Consider the following 17,778-nt stretch of genomic DNA (forward strand, 5'->3'; position numbering starts at 1 on the left):
GCATGGCCAAAGCTGGATGGCCCCACTGCACGCAGGGTTTCTAAGGTGTTTCCAGCAACACGTGCTTCACTGTTGTACAGAAAATCTTAGATCTCACTACTGTCACAGTTTCTGTGATGTTCAGCCTAAACAGCCCTTTTGTTTTTAGCAATCACTTTTTTTTGTTTTTTAAACATATAAAAAGCTTATTTTTATATGTTTTATTTCCTTCCAGGTCTGGGCACTTTATTGTTTGCTCTGCTCTTCGGTTAGTTCTTAACGTCACCAGCCATCACAAGTCAACCTATCAGGAGGAAATAGCCATTGAGATCAGCAGCTAATGCGATGGACCAGCTCAACCTGAACTTCACTTGCACAGTAAGATTAAATCTACCAATATTTTATATATTTCTCTGCCTGACTTTCAGAAGGGAGCTCCACGTAGGAGAGGCAAGTTTGAGCCAGCAGACTGTGACCTTCTGGGGGCAGAATAAGGGGCCTCGGCAACTTAATTCTGTTCAGCCTTAGTCGAGATTTAGAGTTATTTCCCCCACCAGATTACTTTTTGCAGAACTACAGGAGAATGTTTTAGCCTCTTCACCTCCTGTTATGATTGACAATCAGCAGAGCTTGAAGACAAAGATTAAACTCCCATCACATCCACACTGAAAGCCAAGAAAACGTTTCCCTTGCTGTAATTCAGTCCCCAACACCACAACCATCCTGTGGACTTCTACATCCCCAACGTTCACTTCTACCTTGCTTGAGACACCTTGAAAACAGACTGTGATCAGACACAGAAGCAAAGAGCCCCCTGGCTCTCATCCCAAGGCTTCCTCTGTTCCAGGGCTTAGCAGCCTCTGCTCATGCTCCTGGATCCAGCCTTGATGTATCAATGCACCAACTCCTCAGAAATTCTCTCTGTAAAGGCACAGATGCCACCGATCACGTATCTTTGTTTTAATAGGCTAACATCATAGGGAACATGAAAACCACTTGGGGGTAAAAAAAAGTCTCCGGAAGCTCCCCTCTGCCTTCTTTCACTTCATCTCTTAGATCACAAAAATCACCTGTATTGCTTCCTCCCAACCCACAGACCTCCTCAACTGCACTGCTCACATCACTTTGATTAGACATCCCAAATCACCCTTCCTTAAAGCCTTGTTCTTTTGAAAACAGAATGGCATTACAGGGCTTCATGACTGTTGTGCCTCTATCGCTCCAGATTAGTTATGAAGTCAAAAAGACTGAGATTATTTTCCTAGCCTCTGGCATTCACCTGGGATGTGTCAGTGATGCTACATTTCTCCTTAAACACAGGGAAAAAAACTGGAAGAGAATGAGGCTGTCCAGGTAAAAAAGAAGTTGAAAAATAAGTCATGGTTTGCAGAAAAAATGTTCACTGCTAGGGATGGAAAACTTGACCAGTTCCTCAGGGCACAGCAGCGAGTATATCACTGAATTAATTTTCCACCTACAGTGCTGAAGTCTTCCAGTAGGCAGCAGAGACCCAGAGGACACACTGAGTGCCCCCACGCAAGTATATGGATTCAAGGTCCAGCTACAAATGACTGACTACCTGTCCAGAGACTGCTTCCCTCCCTGTGCAATGGAAAAAATCAAGTCTTAAAGCATTTTTTTATCAAAATGCTAAGAGAAAAACAAGCTTTTTATTTGAAAAGTGAAAAGGAGAGAACAGATCAGACCCAGGAAACACAGTGTAATTGGGAAAAATTCTCTTTTTAACACATCAGAGATGCCCATCAGGACAGTGCTGAAGGCATCTGTGGTCCAGCTCGCTTTCATTTTTCTCTCTGTCAGGAGGGGAGGTGCAAATGTCTCCTGCTCAGCCTGAGAAGTCCCTGTCCTGCACTCAATACCACACACTGTGCTTTCAAGCCATGCCTCACGGCCAGCTGCAGCCCATTTGGCAGTTTGTCTTGCAAGCCTGTGGCATGCTGCCCCCCAGGTAGCGGGAGCTGGCCGGGGAGGACAGGCTGGGTACAGCATCCCACCAGTCACCTTATTCCAGGTCGGACAGAATGCAACAAGACAGACCAGTGGAGGTGAGGCTTTGGGCAATGCAACGCTCCTCCATCCCCCCTGCCACCACCCACAGAGCAAACCAACCCAGCAGTATGGAAGAACTGCAGGGTAGGAGATGGGTCTCACAAAAAGGTGTCTCTGGTGTGAAGAGAGAACCGAGCGGCACAGGAGAATCAGGGAGGATTTTAGAGTGGGCTTTCCCCCTCCACCCAGCGTGCACCATGCTCATCTGAGCCTTCTTTCCCAGAACCGGAGGATTACCCCCCAGTCTCAGCAGGCAAGTCACACACTGAAGTCAATCAGAAATAATGGGAACAGGTTTTTTTATAAGGATGCAGGTACCAGCTGATTTCAATAATATCAGTAGTTAACAAGACTACTATTTCTCTAGAGCGCACAATGCTTTGGTTTAAAAAAAAAACAAAAAACCCAAGGAAACCACACATGCACAAATGTATGCATGCAGATTGAGTTCAGAAGTACCCGTCATTGTTGCGTTGATTTAATTATAACATTTCCCACTGCGTTGTACAGAAAGATCATCTGTGAAGTGTCTAGCAGGGTGCAAACATTTAAATCTCTTGCCTTTCAACTCACCACCTCAACAACTCGGAGACTGAATCCATGAGGTGCTGACTGTTGTAAATGATTTGCCTGCAGATTGTGGTGTTGAACTTAATCTTACAAAAGGAAGTATAAATGACCATGAGACAAGCCAGGACAGAGAGGACTCTTTAGCTGAATTTAAAAAACTTTTGTCTATATTTCTGGGTTTGTTTTTCAATATGAAGTAAAAACAGTAAATGTAACAAAAACTCAGTGCAAAAACCCCCAAAAAATCAAAAAACCCACCACCGAATCCTGCCCCAAACACCCTCAACTATACATATAAAGCAACTGTTCAGATACCCATCGACTATGTACCCAGCGGCAACATCCCAAAGCATTTTATAATGCACTTTCACAATCTCCTGGCAGCAGATAAAGGATGCCTGATTTTCCCTGTGCAACACTACTTCCTTGATAGTCACAACAGATCCCATAACTTTGTCAGTACAGTTCTGGTTGTCTGAATGTATCCGATCACAGGCAACCTGCAGTTACATCTGCTTGCTTCCCTACCCTCCCTTGCTCAGACCACTCACAAAGAAAAGCCTGTGGTCACATCCACATCATGATAACTACAACCTGCCTACCCTTGAAAAGACAAAACTCTACCTGCAGGCCCCAACCCACAGTGCCCTTCTGGATGAACTTTCTCACCTGAGTGCTTTAAAGAAGCAGAAACTCTGCAGAAGAGCTTTCTAAAACCACTTCCACTTCATCACTGTGCAACAATTTGGGCACATTTGGCCTAAGGCGCAGTGGCTTAGACAAAGCTCCAGTTATTGGGATGGGAACATGCTTTGCCGTAGTATATAACCAATAACCCATACACAGTCAACACACTTGTATAACAACAAAAGAATCATAACCCACGTGCACCATTAGGAAGCAAGTGGGAGCAGAACATTACGCATTGCCAGTCCAATTAAACTTAAATTCTATGGGAAAGGAGTAAAAAAGCACACAAATATTACAGCCAAGTAGACTAATAGCCCACAATTTTAGTCTGTGTCTCAGGCTGTCAAAGCACTGAGTAACTGTCCAATTAGTCATCAGAAAAAATGGCTATTGCACTCAGTAAGACTGAGAATGTTTCAAAACCATCCCCCAGAGTTACTCCCTCCACGCTCAGTAGCCTTTCTACGTATCATAATCCATCCATCATTTAACTCAGATGGGTTCTTCTTTCAACTCATTCTCTAATTTTAGTTTGTACCACTAAGTACCGCTCTCCTCCTTGGGCAGAGTTTGGATCCCACTCTTGGTTTCTGCCTCTGTTTTCTTGCTGGCTTGGCGGCCCTGCACAGAGTGGGCTAATTCCCCAAGAAACAAATTTGCAGGAGCTGGGAACAGAGGAACCAAGAGAAAAATGACAAGGAGGGACTGGCCCACAAGAACGTCTCTGGCACCTGAGAGCTTGGGTCCACCATCGGCTGCACAATGCACAAAGGTCTCCATCTGCTTTCGGTCACCAGTTGAAACCCCAAAACTGGGATCAGCATATAAGCTTGGCCAGTCATGTTGTAGCCCACATCTTTCCAACTTAAACATCTTCATAGCTTGCTTCCAACTTAAACAACCTCATACTTTGCTGTCTCTGGTACACGTGCTGTGGCACTTTTCCCACTCACTAATGGCTTCCCCATGGCTATCCCATTGCAGGGGAAGACTACACATCTGTAGATACCCAAAGCTTTTGCTTTCACTTTTCACTCACTCAACTTTGTCTTGCCTTGACTTTTTTGATTTTATGCATCTTAACCACTTTGAAAAACAGTATTTGCCATCATTATAACAGAGTGGAAACGCTTTTGAAAGGCAGACAATGAGCTGGCTCAGCTCTCTGCAAAGCCTCAATCAAGAGGAAAATGGCAGGCAATCTTTCACAAAATATAAAAGAAACGTTTCTAAGGGACCACAGTTTAATCTATGCCAAACACCTCTGAACAACTGGAAGAGTCACATGCTTCTTTTTCATTTAGCAGATACAATGGAGCTGTTATTCTGCCCCCATGTTTTGCAGTATACACTAAATTAACCCATGTCACCGAAATGCCAAGGGAGTTCATTGCAGAGAGCCACTTGTAATACAGTCTATAACAGGTGAAAACTTCCATCTGGGGGTAAAGTAAAACCAAAGGAGCTTTAAGAAAGCAACCTGTGACTATTCAGAGAGTGGTGCACACCATTCTCTGCTGCTCTATCAGTGTTTTCCACATTAGCTCTCAGGAGCACAGTATGACTGAAAAGAACTATAAAATTACTTACTTAGGCTAGCATCAGGCACTTCAAAGAAGTTTTGCATATAGAAAGGACAGCTGTAGTGGTCATGTAGGAGGATTTACTGTGTACAGAAAGCAGGCAGCATCCTTTACACAGCCTTTCTTTGGCCTTTTCTATGCCAGAGGACAGCCATAGCTCTGCACTTTTTTTGAGATAGGATTGCTGCTTTAAAACATTCTTTAGGTTTTCCACCTGGCCATAGATCCTGTCCCTCGAGGCAAGGTGCAGAAACTCTGTCAGTTGCGTTACAGATTTTCTGCAAAGAACAAATTACTGCCAGCACTGCTACCACCTGCACTGTCTCCACTTAGTTACTTCTGGGACACAAACAATACCTCCTTAAAAGCACTGACTAAGAATGATGCGTCAAAGCAGCACATTTACTCAGAAATGAGAGCTGTCAATGACCCGTGATAGATCATAGTACAGTGAAGTGGGGAGCCCTGAACAGCGCAGCCTAGGGGACAGAGATGTATGGTCCCACAGAGACCCACTAGCCCTGTCACAAGGCAGGCAGAAACTAGAGACTCTCCAGGGAGTGGTTTTCTAGAACCACTTAGGACTCAGAAGTGAAGCTTATTTCTTTGAGCAGCCCTTCAGGATTTTGTTCACAATAAAGAAAACTGGCAGATTTTGAAAATGATCTGGCAAAGTTTAACAGACAAATCCTTATCTAAAAAAAAAGAGAATGCCAAGATCTTGCCTAGACAGGACTTGAAACCCTTTCAGTGGCTACATGTGGTTTGGATTCATACATACCACGATTATAAGTGACAGAATAACAGGATTTTTTCTGAACTGACCCACAGCTCTGCAAGAGAGTAATCAGATCTGAGAATCTCTTCACAGACATGTCTTGGGATATGATACATTGCACATACCTCACCTTTGTGTTTCAATTCAGAAACAACATTAGGGAGTTGACAGTGAACTTTCCAAGACTATAAATGCTCACCAACATCATGGATAAACCGCTCGATTTTCGACTGCATCCCCCAGTATCTGAACTCGACTTTACACAGTTTATATGCACACATGATGGGGTATTTTCCAGGGTTGTTCTTGTACTCTTGAATCCAGTCTTCTGAGAGGGGGCCTCTTTTAGTCTTCACTGATTTATACAGCTTTGGATCCTCCTCAGCTTTGTATTCATGTGGAGGGATAGGATCTTTAACAATATCAATAGGATCTATAGAAAGAGAGTAGAAATAGTTAGACATTTCCTTTTCCTGAACAAAAGAAGAAAATACCATTTTTCAGGAGTTATTTCTGTTTTAGTAAGTCCCAGAAGCATTACAGCAATTTAGTTTCTTTTTACTTACACTTAAACAACTGATATTTAAATTGTTTATACATTGCTGCTGGGCAGCGATCAGCTCTGCCAGAGGAACTAGTACACACAGTTCCAGCAAACAGAGGCTTTGCTCCAAATAGATGTTTTTGCCCACAGTGACTGCAGATTCACAGCACTCTGGCAGATCTGCACACTCCATCTTTCCAGCTCAAAAAAGATCTTTTGCACATTCCATCTTTCAGCTTTTCTAATATCATTCACAGTGCTGCAGCTCTGTCTCATCTGAGACTGTTAAACACACCTGCCCTTTCTTAGCACTGTTATGGAAAAGACACTACCCACTGAACATCTTATCTTTTGAGTCCATCAAGTGAGGTTACTGGTAACTCCTTACATGCTATTGTTAGACCAGACGTACTATGGAAGGCAGAAAGTTTAACTCAAGTCCTAATTAACACTTCAACAATGGAGAAGTGGAAACTGCAACGGGAGCAGAGTGAATGAATGTATTTTAAAGATCTGCAGCCCCCACCCCAGACCTCAGCAGAAGCATTTGAATTTTGGATTGAAGGGCAGGATTGCACTTCCCAAGAAACGACAGCTCTTCTGACACTTCTCAGTGAGGCAGCATGACTCAAGCCTATTTGTTCAGTACCGAAAGCCTGATCAGATAGGCTTAGGAACGAGGACAGTCACACTGAAGTTCAAAACAAAGAAGTTTAAATCTCTTAACACTCAAGTAGAATTGCACGGGGCTGCTGCCATGTCCCGCACACCAACAGTGCTCAAGCACAGCCAGCGCAGCTGCTAGATGTCCTTCCCCAGAGCTCCCACTGTGGCCAGCGCCACGTGGGACTGCCAGAAGCCAGCCTGGGACTGACAGAAGTCAGCCTGAGCTCAACAGTTCTCCAGTCCCAGCACCTTCAGAGCAAGGGATGCTTCAGTCCTGCATGGTTGTAATTGCCAGCACTCCCTGCCACGCAGCCGGGTCTCCGGCAAGTGCCATGAGCACAGACCACGATGAACAGCAAGACAGAGGAATCACTATGACACTTGCCATTCTCTGCCTTTTTATAAGATGTTCCCTTTTGCCTTTTCTCATTAAATCCTTACATATATAAGGCTCGTTAACCCAATCTTCTAAAGACAGCTGCGAAGCTGAAGTGTTAACCTGCATGAGGGCAAGACTAAAAGGACAGGAAGCAAAAATCAAATACGCCTTCATGTTTCAGAAGTGCAGATAGGAATGATTTTCATATATGCAAAGGAATTACACAATTATAAAGCAATATTTTCCTTTTCTATGGTTATTTCTATTTATTACCCCCAAAATCATTAGATGTCTTACTCCCCTTGGGGACAAGTAAGACACGAAAGCATCAGCTTCAATTTACAGACAGCAGATTGAAATGATTTCTGTGTGATTTACATCAAGCCTAGAGGAGAACTCAGGTCTCCTCACTCTACTTGTTGGAACCCCACCCTGCAGCCTAACAGTGACAGGGGTGCAGGTGTGTGTTTAGGGAGGGGATGGACAGGCAGATGGGACATACCAAGCAAAAAAAAAAAAAAAAACCCCAAAACAAAAACCAAACCAAAATAAGCAGAATAAAGGAAAAATAAAAGAAAAAGGCTATTCACCTAGAATGGTTTGTCTTTTTTCTGCAGGAGAAAGGTTGAACACGTTGACATGCTCTCCTGGATCAGTTTTGTAGTACGTTTCAATATCAATGGAGAATTTCTCCACAAAAGGACACGTATACCTGAAAGTGAGAACAATGCAGCTTAGAGTAAATCCCGCTCAGCTTGGCAAGCGGAGAAAATGCTTTCCTGAGATGTACAAAATCAGCCTCAAATCCAAGCCAGCCTTCACTCATGTTTTACTTCAGATACGCTTAAAATACCAACTGTATAGATTAAAGAGATTTTTTTTAAAAACTTCTTAAGACAGGAGCTCACCTTGGGCATGTGGCTTCAGTGGAATAGCTCCGGTTTAGTAAAACCCCAAGCCCACAGCAAAGGGATGTACTCCTCATGAGGTCTTACATGGGTTACAAGTGAGAGGATACCAATGCACCCCACGCAGTTACTGGAGATCGGGCACCCACACTGACCAAGAAACAACTTCCCAGCTGGCAACAAGCAAGTAGAAAGCCTGAGGGGACCACAAGTCATCTCACTTTGCAGAGACACTGACAAAAACCTGCAACTTAATTTGACAATGTCTCCTCCAGGATACTGTTATCAGGAGAGACTGTCTTTAAAGGAGCAGTTTTCAGCAAGGAGATAACTTTTGGGCCCGCTATTCTAATACGTTTATGACACAGATACTAATACAAGCACACCCTGGAAATGCACCTCTGCCAGCAGAAAATCAGAGCTCTTGCCTAGAATCTATGGCAGAATAAAATACGGACTAGTTCTGTGCAGTGCCAGGTTTCCTGGCCAACTGACTGACTCATGGGCATTTCAAAAGAATAGATAAAAAGAGACTGGAAGTGGACTTTAGTCACTTGAAAGTCAGACAGCTCCATTATATTTAGTCATGAGCAACGACCTGTATGCAGACACTGATTCCCCACCTTTTCCCAGACTTGTGTCACTTGTAGAGACCAGCTAAAACAGAACTATGAAACTTTTCTAGATTTTTGATAAAAATAAAAATATCCATTAAAGACTTTTTATTATGAACGATGACAGCAATATCAGACTTGTAAGCCTCAAAAAGGGCAAATGCTCTAAACCAGAGTAACTGGCATAAAGGCTATTTATTCCAGGGTATCTGAAGTCCTCCCAGACAAAATCAGCTGGAACGAGTTGGTCCCAGAGGGCTCCACAGAGCCTCTGGTACTCATCCCTTCTCAGGGTGAAAACCATAGGATGTAGGTTTGTTATTTTCTAGCTAAATCACAGTAAGACAGTTCCCAGAAAAGAAGCACTAGATTTATTTATTAAGATTTTTCTCTCCCAACACTTTCCCCCCTAGAACAAATGAACCCTGTCTTACTTGACAGTGTTCAACATGGTAATTGTCCCATCACCGTGTACATTTATAACTTCACTGAGCTATCAGATATCTGCAATGTTAAGCAGAACATGCAGTGCAGGACACAAGACTAAATAAAAACCATTCAAGATTTCCGACACTTTGATAGACAAAACAGCTCACATTTTAGAGCAACCAGCCACAAATTCTCAAGTACGTATGCACTCAGCCCAGGCAACACTTGCACTCCTGAGATTAAGCACTGTGTAAGAATTTTAGGACTTGACCCGAGTTTCACTAAAGGATATTACTGGAGATGGAAGAGATGCCACTGCCACACAGAGTGACATCAAATCCTCCCCCTAAAATAGGGAAACAGCTCTGGACATTTTGCTAAGTTCTACCTTGTCCTTGTGTAAGGATATGCATTCCATGATTCCTCTTCAACTCGCAGAGCTGCCTTGGGCAATATTGACCGAAACCAGCTGGGTATGTGCATACCAATGTGGTACACTTTGTGAGTATACTGCCCGTTGCCTCCTGGTCCATCCATGTATGGCCTGTTCTCCAGGATCTCTACTCCACTGCCTTCCCCACATGTCTCCTCTCTGCTCTTTTTCTGAAAGGGAAAATATATCACATAGTTAATCCTTCCAGTGCATTGTACATACCAAGGTCTCAAAGCACATGAACATTGGGGGATGGTTTCTAGGACTCCGTTTGAGCAGAGCTTCATATGGACAGCAGAACTGCAGCAGCACCCTGGCAGTAAGACTACCAAACCTAGAGATTATAAAGGAAAGATTTAGAGACTCATCTGGCCAACACAGGAACAGAGATTTGATTTATTAGGGATCCTCTAAAAATCTGCATTTGGACACTAAGAGACAGTTTGAATGGAGACCTAATGGCACATCAATTCCTGCTCCTCCAACAGGTTACACATCACTCTTCCTGAGAGCACACTAAACCTTGGCTCCAGCTTTGAACCACCCAACAGCACAAAAATCTTTCGCATCAGCAGATGACATGGCAAAGGGGAGTTTGTCCGACTTGGCACATTCTTGTGGTGTTGTATCAGCGTGAAGAATCATACACACGCTCGGCACAACATCACAGTACTAAAGACTATTTTATGACCTAAAGCCACAGGATTTGGGGGCTTGTTGCTTGTGGTCTGGCATGGCAGCAGCTCTCCAAGAACAGCTTGGAGATCATGCTCTGCTAATTAAGATACTTAGAAGAAACAACCCAAGTTTGCCAGAATGCACACAGCACCCCCTGGCAGCTTCCATATTTTGGCTTATTTGTAGTATTGTCCCTCATTGAGAAACCTGGCAAAAATTCCTTCAATAAAAAAATACTAATTTCAGTGCTTCTGAGAAGAGCTAGAGGTAAACCAAATATTTATTCATTTCTAACACATTTCAGCAGATTGGATGATGTATAACCTTCATCATTTCCAAACAACCGATTCATATTGTTAGTATTCTGAGTTTATTGTTTGTATTTGAGAGCACAATACTTTGGAAGTTAAGAAAAAAAATGGAATTTTATACAAGAATCAACTGTGAAATATAACACAATAACAACTTCCCATTTTCAGCATACCAACAATTCGAAGGATAACATGGTTTAACAGAAAATGATTAATGAGATGCAAGAGATCAGCTTCTCATCTTTTGAGGACAGGATGATAAGCCAACACAGCCATTTAGAAGTAAATAGGCCTCTTTTTAAAGAGCTCTCAAGCGATTTTAAATTTAAGCAGCTGTAACTGACAAATCTAAATAACTGAGAATCTAAATAGTAATTTTTCTCTGCACCCCACAAACTGCAATAGTTCTGCAAAAGAAAAGCACTTTTTTACAGTTTATTTCTAACATTCAGCTGGCAGTTCATTAAAACACACATCCTCTTAAAACAAATTACTGTCTTTCAGTTCTTACATAAGCACTGACCAAGTCCTGTACAAATATTTATGACAATAACATTAAACAATCTTGATGACCCAAAAATCTGGTTAATTCAAAGGTCTCAGAAAAGGCAATAACCCAGCAGGCATAGCGAATGTGTCAGACAGAATAATAGCACAGCATCTGCTCTGAACAGTTGATACAAATTATGGAGATCTAGAGTTTTATTATAGGGCAGAAGCACGTGGAAATCATAAGCAGAGGAAAGACAGGTTCTCTTCATGCCAAATTATCACATGTAGAAGCGTACATCAGCTGCATTTGAAACTCCATTCTAGACTGCACGGCTACCAGCAATTCCCATCAAATCTGCAAGCCCTCATTTGGGACAGAAACATGTTTAGGAGTTTCTCAATTTCAAAAGAAATCTACAGCACCAAGTGGACTCAGCACTTCCTAGGACTGTGCCAAGCCGGACCTACACAGAACTGGGTCCCCAGATTTACAAACGCTTGTATTGAATTAGAAAACCAAAACACTGAAGATTTATTTTGTTTTAATAGCCATAGTTGATATGAAAATGGATAAAACCACCCTCTAGGCTTTCTTTCTCAGAATGCAATTTCATATTCTTCCTTTCAGAGCCACATCTGAGATACATCTTATGCCTTGCATTCCTCTTACAGCTCTCCACCTCTTGAAGCTCTTCAGAGGGCTATGGAAGGGGCCAGCTGCTTCCATGAGCATAAGTTTGAAGGTTCAAGATCCTGTGCTGCCAATTCTGACTTCAGCTCCTATCAAACAGATCAGCAGCAGCCAGGGAGCTCTCCTGCAATATGTGTTCCCTTTTATTGAAGCCCCTGGCACCCCACCTTGCAATATCATGTCACCCTGGCTTAATACAGTTCCCCCAAACCCTCTCTTTTCTTCTGTTGTGTTTCCTAATGGATTGAAGATGGATCAAAGCAGGAGGTTTCTCCCTAACTTGATCCATTTGAGAAGACTAAAGACAAGCATTCAAAGCAAAGCCAGGCTCTGGCGGTCTCCTGAAACGTGACTTCTCCATGACAGAAGGATTCAGGCTGGGGTGGCACAGGACACAGACACTTGCCTATGCCCTCAGCCCCCAAACAGAACTGTTCTGATCCATGCCCGCATCAGTATTACCCATCTTTGGGGATGAAACATCCTTAGTCTCTGCATTGGTTTCAATTGAGGAATCTATCTTTTTTTATTTCAACACAAGAAGAAATGGTTTACATCTGAACCAGTTCAGAAAAACAAACTCCAATTCCTTCATAACTATGGGGCTGGATCCAGGCTCGGGAGGACCTCTGCTCAAACCTTTCTGGTTTGAAGCCCAGCAATAGTGATAGCCCAGACACATACAGCTAACACTAACGTTCTCCACTTTTCCTTCCCCCGTTTAGCCAGTTTTTACAAAAATCTCTCCACATGAAGATGAGCTCCCTGGTTCTCATTCTACAGCTAGAACCCTGGTGAACCTGCAAGACCGGCCACTTTTTGCTTTACATGAATACTTCTATAAGCAGCTTTTCCATGTGACCTGGTAATGCTGACACTCAGCTTCTCAGACAGAGCTGTCTGATCACGGGAGATGTGACAGGTGGCACGGTGTTATGGTTGCAACACTTTGCGAGGGAAGGAAAAAGAGAAAAACCCAAATTAACTGAGACTTTGCGGAAGTCAGTTCGCATTCCATTTCTGATTTCTGATTATTTTATTCACTTCTCTGCACCTGCAGGAGACCGTGAACTGTATTCTGAGAGTGGGCATGCTTCCTCCTTCAGCCTTTCCAGATGATGAACTCCAGCCCACAGCCTCTTCCACCCAGTTACAAGCCTTAAGCAAATTTTGGCCTTACACATTCCTCCTGCTTGTCACTTATCTACATCAGATATGACAAGGGACAGCAAGAACATTTTCTTAGATGAATGTGAATTAGGAGCTGCACCTCTGCATGACAAAACAAAAACAAAACAAAACAAAAAAAAATCAGAGCTGCAAAGTTTATGTCCCAAACTATCTTTTCAGCCAGGACTTTTGAGTCAGGCCAATTTATACTCAAAACACAACGTAACTTATCGCTGGGAAGGATAGCATGACCAAAGAAAAACTCCACACAATAAACCTACACAAAGCTGCTTCCCAGGCCTGCATGGTCTCATACTTACTGGTTAGCTTGCTGAGAAGGCAACAAGCCACAGTGAGATCAGGAAGGACCAAAAAAGCCAGGTTAGATGGTGAACAGTACAATTACTAACCAGTCACAAAGACAAAAAGAAGATAAGTTTCTCAGACAATAAAGACATCAGCCACATGCACTTGAGAGACCAGGATGATACTCTGCGCTTAAGTGGTACTGTGAAAGTACACCACTTACAGAAGTGAAGAGCAATTTGCTTTTCAACCATATAGCCTCTTCATGTCTATTGTGACTCAGCTACAGCATGGAGAGGGCTTGTTACAAGAAGTGGTCTGTAAACAACAATTAAAAAATAACCATTGATTAGGAAAGCATTTGGCTTGAAGTGCCTGGCAAGCCCTCTCCAAAGAATATCTGTCTGCTGGGAGTGGCAGATGTGCAGACATTTTAGGGTCAGTCTTGAAGGTTTCAGCCTCATAGACCCATACCCCTGTGAGAACTAGAGACTTTATTTCGCAATTACCTGTGTTACTACTACTTGCTCCTAACTGATAACAGTATCTTCCCTCTATATAAATATCTGAGGAATGGTCCCCACAAAAATCAAAGAGTAGCTAACAGCCTTTATATGCAAGTTATCTAAGCCGTAATCACAGTAAACCATCTTACATTGTACTACAACAGGAAACTCAGTCATCCCTTTAGAAGTCCCTCTCCTCTGCTGATGACACTCCATGCTCTGCACAGCCCCATCAATAGCTTTCCAGGACAGATGGTGACACAGATCCCTTCTAGCTAAAGTAATAGCATTAAATTACTCATAACAGGGAACCCAGAGAAGCAGATGCACCATGATTAGCAAGAATGCCAGTTACTTAAAGGCTTCTATTAAAATAAATCTCTTGGCACAGCAGCATAGCATGGGACACAGCACATGACCTCACCATAACAATCATAGATGAATAATTCCCATGAATGTCATCTAAACATTGGGCTAGCCTAACCCCATTTATCATCTGCCGTTTACAACAGGAGACAAGCGGCTGTAATCAAAGCCTTCTACTAGCAAAGACAGGTTGATCAGTTCTCAAGATCTTTCACCCCCTTTCCCAGTCAGAAATGTGCCTCACTACCAGCTAACAACAGGGAGCACATCTTGTAAAGCCTTAGTCCAGCAAACTTGACCTGGCACAGCTGAGTGGGGCCAGGTGACTAAATGCAACTTGTATGTTTTTCTAGCGGGGTACAGCTCAGTAAAGGAATGATAGTTGACAGCAATAGAAACCCCCACAACTTGGGGAGTCACACTACAGCTGGAGGAACACCATTCACAGAACAAGAATGCATAATGCTGGATAAAACAGCTATGATACACCTTATCGTATCAGCTGGAGAAATACAGAAGTCAGGCTGTGGAAATTAAACTTGCCTTGTAGTGTTTTGCTTTTGGTAAATTCAAAAAAAAAAAAACAACCCCACCAACTAATGCAGCATTGCTCAGAAGAACACCAAGAAGAATGTTATCCTAAACCAACAGTCCTTCTCCTTGTGTTTCAGCCCTGAAGCAAAGCACAGGCTGCACACAGGCGCAGGTGCACACACAGAGAATCTCTGCAAAGCCTACAGCAGCACTGCAAATGGCTCAGCGGTTTAGTTTCTCCTAAAGTTTTTTTTTTATTATTATTACTTACTACTTTGAGCACTGCAATGGTACTGCAGAGAACAGTAAAGACAGGGTAGGTTGCACGGTCATAATAGGCAATCCAGGCATTGTTCTAGCTTTTAAAAATAGATTATAGCTATAATCTTACCTTGTTTACCACTGATTATTGTTTATGGTACAACTCCTCAATCTGAGTAAGTTAGATAGTGATTACAAAAGGCTGACATGCTTTAGCTTCACGATGAAGTTTCTTGGTGCATTACAGCAATATATTTACACAGTACCAGTGGCCTACTTCAATGACACATGAGAGTTTTGATTTGAAATTATTTGAATTACAAAGACTGACAGCACTATGTTTGGTAGACCTACTGTCCATGAAAAATGAAAACACAAATCATTGCCTGGAAACAATAACCAGAAGATTTCTGAGGTTTTTTTTGCTCCAGCTCCCATTTGGCAACAGGGTATTTTGATAGTCCAGACAAATTCTTCTGGGAAAATCCATTAAAATAACACTGAAGCCTTGGGACTTTTTTTATCCCATTTAGACACAGATATGGATACAAGAAGTTTACAGCTGGTTGATGGTTTTGGTTAACAAGGACAGCAAAGGCATCTATGTAACCACTGAACAAGAACATGACAGCAAATATCCCCAGAGGGTCCTGCTAACATACTTGCTCATACTGTTGTGGCAAGGGAGGCTGAGAAAACATTCTCTATGACCAATTACTTCTTTTTTTATTGTTTTGGATGCTAAGGCTACCACAAATGCCAATTAAGTCCCCAGAAACAGACCAGTCCTTCAGGAACCAGAGAAAGCCTAAATTGCCTCACGCAATCCACCAGACAACAAAAATGCCTGAAGCTACTTAGGAAGCTACTCCTGCCATCATTGGATAGATTTTAAGACCTGGTTTCACTAATCAGACCTATTTTTTTATATTCTTCTGTTCAGCTTTAGAAAGGAAGTACAAAGGTACCTAAGATGTAAGGGGCTGAGTAGCAAAATTTAGGCTGGGAGAGGAATAAACTACTTGTTTTCAATCTCTTCCATACATGAAGGGAAAAATAATCCCAACTATCTCCAGTCGGACGTTATTTAGGCTGATGGAGATTTCACTCTTCTAATTGATTTTCCAAAGCATTGCCTTCTTCCCATCACCAACTGCCTTCCTCAATGTGCTCCAGGCAGCTGCCTACCAGCCATCATCATCATCCCCTACCCGCAGGCACTGTGCCAGAGCAGAAGCTGCATGTACTAAGAAGGTACCAGTTAGCCTATGACTGGTGCATTGCACGTGATAGCCTTTTACAGAAATGCTGGGAGAGGTTATAAGCACTGCAGCCGATTAGCCTCAGCCATGTATCTGGCCTTATTGTGGTGATACTAGCATTCAAACACCACAAATAAAACAGCATGACAACAGATGCACAGTTTCAGCCATAGCTGCTGCAAGCCAGAATTAAACAGCACCTAAAACCAGAAAGCCAATGATAGAGATACTGGAAAATACCAAAAGGTCCTGAAACTAACGCATGGCTTATTCTTAACACATTTTCCCAGCACAGGATTTTTGTACATGGATAACATGTACAGTGACGATGTGCATGCACATGGGTGTATCCGTTCTATCTTCAGCTGTCTCTTGCTGCGGTATGACTCAGCTCTGTGTTCTGTTAACCACTCCTTTCTGAGCATTTGAACTGACATCTAATTCATTACGAGCAATCTGCTTTCACCACCAGCAACCTTCTGCCTGCTGATACAGGTATCTGATAGACCAGGCACCATTCATGGTCAGTATTTACTGCAGGTAATCAAAAATCAGGTCTTTGACTATGAAAACAAAATGTTGGTTTACCCTAAAAGCACAGTAGCCATACTTCCCAAGCTGGTTTTTGTTGTTTTTTCTTTTCAAAATGTGTGGGTGTCAAAGAACTGAAACACACAATTAAAATCCTGTCACCATAATCAGGGTGATACCTGAGCAAAAAGCTTTTTTTCAGTGTGAAAGAATGGAGCAGAGGAGACGGTACTGTTCCACTCTTACAGAAGCTAAGGAGAACTTCAGATCAGATCAAAACCAACATAATTTTATCAGTGTATAACATGTTCTAAGAGCAAACACGAAGTTACATGAATTAAATTAAAAATAAAAATCACCCCTACTGTTATTAATGCAGTAGAGTGCTGAAGTAGAACAGCACACACAACTTCTTGCTGACAAAGGCTTTTGTGCCACAGTCAGAATAGCCGAGTCCTCTCACATTAAAGGTGAAGGAATCAACAAAAGGGCACCATTTTGAAGAGGGAAGAAGTAAACTGACGACACTGAGCTGCTGGCAGGGCTACGTCTAGTACCCAGATCTTTCAAGCCCCATTTCAGCATCCTAACCATGATGCAGCAGTCATCTTCATTAGGGACCTTTACCAAAATACAGCAAAACAGTCCTCAAACAGGGAAGAGAGGGAAGCTTCTTTACTCCTGTTTTGCAGGAGATGAGCATGGTCTTAATGTTTATATTGGAAAGACAATATTAAAGGTAGGCAGGACCTAGGATCCCTGTTACCCAAGGGATGGGTTTTAATACTACTTTTGAGCCTGCACTTTGTAAGGTAAAAATCAGAAACAATCCACATCAAGTCAGACTGGCAGTCCTTCAATAACAAAATTGCTGAGTTTTTGTTCTTGTTACTCAAAGGCAAGGCTTACTACATCTCATTGTGCACAGTTAAGCTGGCACTATCTTAATGGGAAACCAAGTCCAACTGCAAAGGGATTTCCCACTCTCCCCAGTAACACTATTCCTGCCCTTTCAGAAGTTGTGGAC

The 17,778-nt window shown here is 42.6% G+C and overlaps 1 protein-coding gene across 17 annotated transcripts in view; it reads right to left on the reverse strand.

Annotated features, from left to right (window-relative positions):
- PITPNM2 (phosphatidylinositol transfer protein membrane associated 2) overlaps positions 1 to 17,778 on the reverse strand; it is a 143,717-nt gene that overhangs the window by 45,408 nt on the left and 80,531 nt on the right. For all 17 annotated transcript variants that reach the window (XM_030025196.2, XM_041126109.1, XM_030025202.2 and 14 more), the window contains 3 exons: positions 9,599 to 9,813; positions 7,850 to 7,971; positions 5,870 to 6,103 (listed from right to left, as the gene is read on the reverse strand). In XM_030025196.2, coding sequence (XP_029881056.1) covers positions 5,870 to 6,103; positions 7,850 to 7,971; positions 9,599 to 9,813 — 571 coding nt within the window. The remainder of the gene's footprint in view (positions 1 to 5,869; positions 6,104 to 7,849; positions 7,972 to 9,598; positions 9,814 to 17,778) is intronic.

Source organism: Aquila chrysaetos, chromosome 9 (assembly GCF_900496995.4).
Source record: "Aquila chrysaetos chrysaetos chromosome 9, bAquChr1.4, whole genome shotgun sequence".
NCBI lineage: Eukaryota > Metazoa > Chordata > Aves > Accipitriformes > Accipitridae > Aquila > Aquila chrysaetos.